This window comes from Coregonus clupeaformis, chromosome 1 (assembly GCF_020615455.1).
Source record: "Coregonus clupeaformis isolate EN_2021a chromosome 1, ASM2061545v1, whole genome shotgun sequence".
NCBI classification, from domain to species: domain Eukaryota; kingdom Metazoa; phylum Chordata; class Actinopteri; order Salmoniformes; family Salmonidae; genus Coregonus; species Coregonus clupeaformis.
The window spans coordinates 34914608-34922112 of record NC_059192.1 but is presented as its reverse complement, the minus strand read 5'-3'; the positions used below and the strand labels follow the sequence as shown (position 1 = coordinate 34922112).

The 7505-nt window shown below is 44.0% G+C and overlaps 1 protein-coding gene across 1 annotated transcript; it reads left to right on the top strand.

Annotated features, from left to right (window-relative positions):
• The first annotated feature begins 3386 nt into the window (after positions 1-3386).
• On the top strand, positions 3387-5868 carry LOC121582406 (GTPase IMAP family member 9-like). Its single transcript, XM_041898165.1, has 3 exons — positions 3387-3486; positions 3777-3851; positions 3948-5868. The coding sequence occupies exons 2-3, from the start codon at positions 3779-3781 to the stop codon at positions 5246-5248; spliced, it is 1374 nt and encodes a 457-aa protein (XP_041754099.1). The 5' UTR covers positions 3387-3486; positions 3777-3778; the 3' UTR covers positions 5249-5868.
• The last annotated feature ends 1637 nt before the right edge of the window (positions 5869-7505 follow it).

The following is a 7505-nucleotide window of genomic DNA, read 5'->3' as shown; positions in this document are numbered from 1 at the left end:
CTACAATCCGATCTCGAAACAGTTCCTCCCTGATTGCGCCAAACTGACAATGTTCCGCTAGCTTGTGAACAGCAGTGAGAAAACTGTCTGTGGTTTCACCCTCCTGTTTGCGCACATTAAACCTAGCTCTCTCAAATATAATGTTGTGTCTCCCTACGAAATGCGTTTCAAAACAGTCTTTAACGGCACAGTAGTTACGTTTATCTTCCTCAGTCAACGGTGAAGCATTTAATACATCCTCGGCTTCATCACCCATAGAGTAGATCAGTGTATTAACTTGAAATGCCTCATTTTTCACGTTTAAGCCTGAAGCTACTCTGGACCTTTCAAAGCGCCTGATCCATTTCGGCCAGTTTTGAATGTCCATAAAATCAACATTCTCTGGGGGACTAATGCGAAATCCGTAAGCACTAGCCACTGGCCTGTCCATGTTTGCGCGAGAGCCCGTTAAACTTGGAGTCGCAAACCCTGAAATCCTGCCAGTTTCTTCCTCTTGCAACATGTTGCTAGCAGTAACTTAGTCCTTGCTTGTTAGCTAGCCCAATGATGATCTGCGCTGTTTATCTCCAACACTGTGCCCTCCTTGCTTTGAAACAGCATGGAGGCCTGAAATGTATGATTTACTTGGTAAGTCCTTCACATTTATGTGATTATTAAAACCACTTCTGACAACATGTAGTTGTCATCTAAAATAAGGAGGCACGACAATGAGGTTCTAGCTTCAGCATGTTTACTAACCTAGTCTGCGCATGTCATACATAGGGCGGATACCCACAAGGGCCTTCCTACTACAAAGTGTGTAGGCTACCACTGTAAGTAGGCCTACTGTAGTTTTCTTTTTTTTCAGAGTAGACAATGTTTCAGAATTCATAGACAGTGCAGCATATTTAGGTTTGGGAGAAAGTAAATGCAAAATATTATTGAATTCAAATGATCTGTTTACAGGTCCAAAATAATTTGCAATTGTTTATGTGTTTCAGAAATGGTCAGATACAGCAAATGTCACTGCAAAAAAAATCTTTCTGCCAACACCTCCAAAGACATTTCATCAAGTTCGCCATTGATATTTCCTTTAGATTTACTGTCTTGGCTTAATTCTAATACTTCCAAAGTATACCAATAGTGTGCAACTGCAGCCAGAAATTCGGGGTGTTCCTGCATGTGGGCATTCCTGCATCTGCAGGAACCCCCCCTCTCGAGCATCCCATTGGTTCCGGACATCTTCATGCTTATGACACTTTTGAATGCGAGTCAAAAGGGAAATAAAAGTACAATATTCGTTTTTTTTCGCCCCCACCGCCCTCCTTGCCAGCTAGTCGGAGCTACACCGGTAGACTGTGTCCTTCGCTCCCGCCTGCCGAACACCTGCCTTCACTGTCTTTAATAGAACTGTGCCCGACATGAGAGCGCGAAGTACCGGTCACCCCCGCCTCTCGCTAGCACAGCAGGCGGGCGGCTGGGGAGACGCCATGTGCAGGCTAACTAGCTTGTAACTTTCTAACGCGAGCGGTGTGGTCAGCATGTAACTAGCAAGCTAGCTAGTTAGCTAACACACGGTGTTGCCCCAGCCTCCTGCCTGATGTGCTAGTGAGAGGCGGGGGCGACCGGTAGACAGTGTCCTTTACCCTCGCGAGTCGGGCACGGTTTTCTCCGGTACACTTGCTAGTTAGCGACACTGTGTGCTAGTTTGATAGTTAGTTAATAATAATAATAATAATATGCCATTTAGCAGACACTTTTATCCAAAACGACTTACAGTCATGCGTGCATACATTTTTTGTGTATGGGTGGTCCCGGGGATCGAACCCACTACCTTGGCGTTACAAGCGCCGTGCTCTACCAGCTGAGCTACAGAGGACCACGGTTAGCACACGGCTCCCGCCTGATGTGTACCGGAGAAAACCGTGCTAGCAACAGCAAGCTAGCTAGCTAAATTGCCATGAACGTTTAATGCTTTTCGACCTGTCCCCAAATTAATATAGTTGGTTCAGGGTTCATTTTGATATTTCAACCTGCATGTCCTGATCGCGTCTGGTGTGGATGGACAAAATCAACATGCGCGCGATGGTGCATGCGCGCGCCCGGTCTAGTCAGCATGTTAGGGACACCGTGCGCGAGCTAGCATGCTAGTTAGCTAGCACAAGGTGTCGCCTCCGCCTCCTGCCAGCAGTGTATCGGACTAGCTGGCTAATCAAGCACACAGTGTTCTAGCACACAATGTTCTTTGCTCCCACCTGCCGAAACACCTGCCCTCGCCGTCGTTAACAGAACTGCAGGAAAACAGTACCCGACAGGCTGGGACTAAGGACACTGTCTACCGGTGTACAGGTAGCTAGCTACCATTGTCGCTCCCGCCTTTCTTCTGTGGGGTTAATCGGCGGCTGGCAACCAACGTTATTGTGCATTATAAACTGGGTGGTTCGAGCCCTGAATGCTGATTGGCTGACAGCCGTGGTATTTCAGACCGTATACCACGGGTATGACAAAACATTTATTTTTACTGCTCTAATTACGTTGGTAACGAGTTTATAATAGCAATAAGGCACCTCGGTGGTTTGTGATATATGGCCAATATACCACGGCTGAGGGCTGTGTCCAGGCGTTGCGTCGTGCCTAAGAACAGCCCTTAGCCGTGGTATATTGGCCATATACCACACCTCCTCGGGCCTTATTGCTTAATTAATGCCACAAGCCTGTCCTAGCTTAAACCTGTAGAAGTATAAAGAGGGGTTGCTCACATGCAGGAACGCCCCAAGTTGCAGGCCGCAATTGCACCCTTCTCAAGTATACAGCTAATAAGGGCGTTATTGTCAACATAAAAGGTGAATGACGGGCATTATTCAGTTTTAATGCTTGTTCACGCACGCAGTTTTATGGCAGGTCTGATTTATAACGGGAAACATGCGTATGTGTGGCGTGTGCCAAGGTTAGTCTCAATATTTTGGTGCATTCGCAGTCTTTTCAGATATTTTGGGTAAAATGTACGCGATGGTTATAAATTAGGCCCCTGCTGATTAGACTCTTGTATGATTTTTAAAAAATCAACACTGGTAACATGGTTAAAACAACAACTTTGATTTCATGGATGGTCAGTCCTTGCATCCATACAATAGCTCTGTCTTTGAATTAAAAAGTGGTTACATTTCTCTAGCCTCATTCCTCAAATGTTTACCCAATAAAGTGTCAGGGTGACCGCTTTGTTGTTTGAATCAGATTTCCCTTTATTTGTTATAAAAACTTGTTCAGTCGAAAAGACATAAACTCATGTCATCATCAGTAGCCCTCCTTTTACAGTCAGTATACAACCTGACAGTTACATCAGAATTCCGATTGGCCTGGTTGATCTGTTTTACTGTACATGTTCATTTGCTGTATACTACACCAAATTCACGTTTCAGCTTTCCAAAATAGGTTCATCAGAAGGGTATTTAGAATCAGAGACCAAGGAAGACAAGCTGAAAAGGCAGACATCAGTCTATAAAATTGGTAAGTATGAGAGTCTAGAGGAAAGTGGATTGGTTCAGAGAAGATGATTGATTATTCATAAGAATAAGTGATTTAAATGAATAAATCAAAGATCATGCTATGTTGAACCCAGGTGGTTTATTTTAAGAGTGGCTTGGATATAAGTATTTTCATCATAATTGTAATTTTGTAACTTATTTTTTCTTCTCAAATGTTTTACATTGAATGACTGAATAAATAGATAAGAAAGTCAAGACAATTAGCAAAATAAAAAATCCAATGAGCTAATATCTATCCCCCAACCCCTGCAGAGATGGACATAATACGTCTGGAGGAAAAGTGCAGACTGCTCAGGAGGGGAAACAATATGGTACCTCCTCCAACTAGTGAGTGATCCATTTAGGCTTAAACAATCAGATATTCTCATTCCTATTATCGTTTTTCATTAACTTTATCTTAAATTGCCTTGTGTTGTGATGCAGTGGTAGGAGAAAGCAGCAGTACAGACTCCCTAATGTCTCCCAGTGTGTCTGAGTTGAGACTGATACTGTTGGGGAGGACTGAGGCTGGGAGGAGTACAGCAGGAAACACCATCCTGGGCAGAGAGGAGTTTGGAGCCCAGGCCAGCCCCTCTGCAGAGCCCCAGAGGAGTAGGAGGAGAGAGGGGGACGTGTGTGGGAGACGGCTGTTGCTGGTGAACACTCCAGACTGGTTCAGCCCTGGACTCTCTCTGGAGGAGATGAGACCGGATGTAGGGCTCTGTGTCCAGCTATCTGCCCCAGGACCCCACGCCTTCCTCCTGGTCATACCAGTGGAGCCCTTGAAGTGGGAGGAGAGAGGGATGTTGGAGAGAATGGGGGAGATGTTTGGGGAGGGTTGTTGGGGACACATTGTGATTTTATTCACTCATGCTGACAACCGGAAAGAGCAAAGTATTGAGGAGTTTCTTCAAGCAGGGAGTCAGGAACTCCGGCAGCTTGTAGAAAAATGTGGAAACCGGTACCATGTCCTCAACATTAAGGATCAGGCCCATGACACTCAGGTTCTAGAGCTGCTGGACCAGGTAGAGAAGATGGTGTCAGGAAACATAGAGAGCTTCTACAGCAGTCAGACCTTCCAGGAGTCAGAGGCCCAGGTCAGAGAGATGGAGGGAAAGATCCAGAGGGAAAGAGAGGAGAGGAAACAGAGGGAGGAAAGGGAGACAAGAGAGAGGCATGGGAAGGAGATGCAGGACTCTCTGAAAAAGATAGAAGGAGTAATCCAGGAGTATGACAGAGATATAAAAAAATTAGGTGAACAAACAACTGAACTTGAGATACAGGTTGAAAGAGAGAGGAATGAGGATCAAAAAATAGACCTGGAAAGGGAACTAAAAAGGTTGTCTGATCAAATGGAGGAGGTAAGGAGAAACCAGGAGAAATGTAGAGAGAAGTTAAAAAATGAGAGGCGAGAGAGGGAGGAGAGACACAAGCAAGAGATTGAGAAGATCAGGGAGAACTATGAAGGAGAGGCCATAGTTTTAGCAGAGAGAAACCTGATGAAGATAGTTCTACATGAGTTGCAGAGGAACACCATGATCGTAAAGACCAAGATGCAGAATCAGTTAATCAGACAGATGGGGGAGAAGGACAGAGAGATACAGACGAAGGACAGAGAAATAGAGGAGAAGGCCAAAGAGATAGAGAGACTGAGACAAAGACTGATAGATCTCAGTGTGGCATTTTTAGAGGAGGCCTATGTAGCTAGTAAGAGGAGCGGGTATTTATTGGCGGGTATTTATTAAATTTGCATCAGGGGCAATAAAACATCACACATGTTCAACACTTGATCTGAGAAAATACTGATGGACCATTTAGAGGAGAGACCGAAGCCCAAGTTGTCTCCCTCCATTTATTCAGCTCCATTCCAAAACAGTGACAAACATAAACATGTAATTTGAGTGACAGTTGTTTGAAGGGGTTTGAGCGAGGAGATTCATAGTAATCGTAGGTGATCAGAGCAGGTACAAGAAGAGCACTACAAACGAGTGGGAAAAAGCAAGGGCTGAGGACATAACTTCGCTGACTGGGCTCCATATGAAATATTTGACCCTCAGATGGGAGTGTTGACTCATTTGGTTCTCAATGGATTATCTACGAACTACGAAGGGAACATGAGCAAGTGGTGGAAGAAGTTTTATGAAAAAGGAGAAATTGAATTCAAATTAGTCTGAAGAGAAGAAGAGAGGGAAGGGGAACGTTTAGATTGCCTTTTTGTGAATAGAATTCAAATCACTGATTGGCCTATACCAAATGGTAGATAATTGTATTAATTAATATTAATCGATTGTTTCATTAATATTGCCGACTTATGTAACTTAACTTTCAACTTTGATAACTGATTTCCAATGGAGACCTTTGTCAACCTTTGACCTAATCTTCAGTAATAAAGGAAGTAATCATGCAGATATTGTATAAGTCGTTTTATTTTACAAGCACACAGTGATCATAACCGTCAATCATCAACAGAAATGCAAAAAGAAAGGCATGAAAATCTTCAATTTTATTCAAATTCTACACTCAGTTAGCCTCGTATGAACCATCCTAATTTCCCGAGCTTACAATGTAAGTTTGCGAGATCAGGATGGTTTGTACGTGGCTAACACTGTGGTGTTTTTTCAGAACTTTGTTGTGAGAGCTAATGTTGCTTTCTTGTGATTAAACAACCATATTAGCCTGCAGATAAACAGCTGACATTGCTAGGAAATGGTATTAGACTAACTAAATACTTATTTGGAATGCATGTCTCCATACATTATCACCACAGGGTGGTGCTCCTGCCACTGGTTCCCTGTATAAAGGGTCCAAAGAACTCCGGCCTTGAGAAAAAATGCCAGGAATGTTTGTAAAGCTTATGTCAATTTCACGAGCTGGGGAGAAGAAAGCGTGCTGACAATGAATGATCACCCGGGTGAGAATAATATCATTACATGTTATCCAGACACACACACAACCGTGAATACAGTCCCTCTGAGGGTGAGATCAGATGAGAACTGCGACCCAGACGACCTCGGGCACTCCGAGAATGTAAGCTCGTACTGATGACATAGGCAGCGTTGTTTTGAACAAGGAACAAATCTATACTCCCTTTAAATCCTTTCAACAGTGAAAGGCCTGGTGCATTAGTTCGTTCCACGGCCTTGACACAACTAAGGCCACTGACTGATGTTCATGCCATCGCCCTACAGCTGACATACCAACAGTGGAAAATCAACCTGCCCCTTTTCAACTTGACATAACAGAGTTCTGTGAATGTTTTAGTAACAGTTCTTCAGCCTAAGTGGAATGGTGGACTGTATCAATAACAGCTGGTTTGGACTTAGGAGTGACTCAACTCTGAAACAGAAAACAAACTAAAGAGTGATGGAAAAAGAGAGAGTGAGGAATGGAAAGATGGAGCTAGAGAATGCGAGAGGGAGAGAGGAGGGAGAGTCATATCATGGCCCCAATCCCCATTTTAGGGGGCATGCCAACTGTGGGAGGTGGGAGAGGGGGGTGTGGAGGGGGGAATGGGAAGTGGGATTTTGTTAGTAATGTATTACACTACTAGGACCCCTGGGAATAAAGAGGGGTGTGAGAGGAGGGGGTTCAGGCTGGGTCAGTGCCAACATAGTCACTGTGCCAAAGAGGGGACGATACTCCTCTCTCACCGGCAGATCTGTGGGAAAATCAAAACCAGGTTGCTGGCTATGGGTGAGCCAACAAAGACAGAGGGCTAAGTACTGTACTGTGCTGCTGAGGCCTCCGCAAACAAGGAGCTTGGTAGTGTTCAGTCAATAAGGAAATTAAAAGAGAAAATTAATTTATTTTTAAGATAAGACAGAAAAAATATATATCAGGCTTCTGCAGCAAAGTTGGAGCTAATGAAAGTTGTTATATAAAACATTTACCAGCTTGCTCAGCAAATATTTTATATAGGTTGGCAAATAAGCCCATAGTTCCATTATGTTGAAAGACAATTCTATCCTTTATTTGAGGGTTATCATTTCCAAGGCCTCACAT

Excerpts from the sequence above, each read along its gene's own strand:
- LOC121582406 (XM_041898165.1), top strand. The coding sequence starts at position 3,779 with ATGGACATAATACGTCTGGAGGAAAAGTGCAGACTGCTCAGGAGGGGA. Across the intron at positions 3,852-3,947 it reads TATGGTACCTCCTCCAACTA|TGGTAGGAGAAAGCAGCAGT; the intron begins GTGAGTGATCCA and ends GTTGTGATGCAG.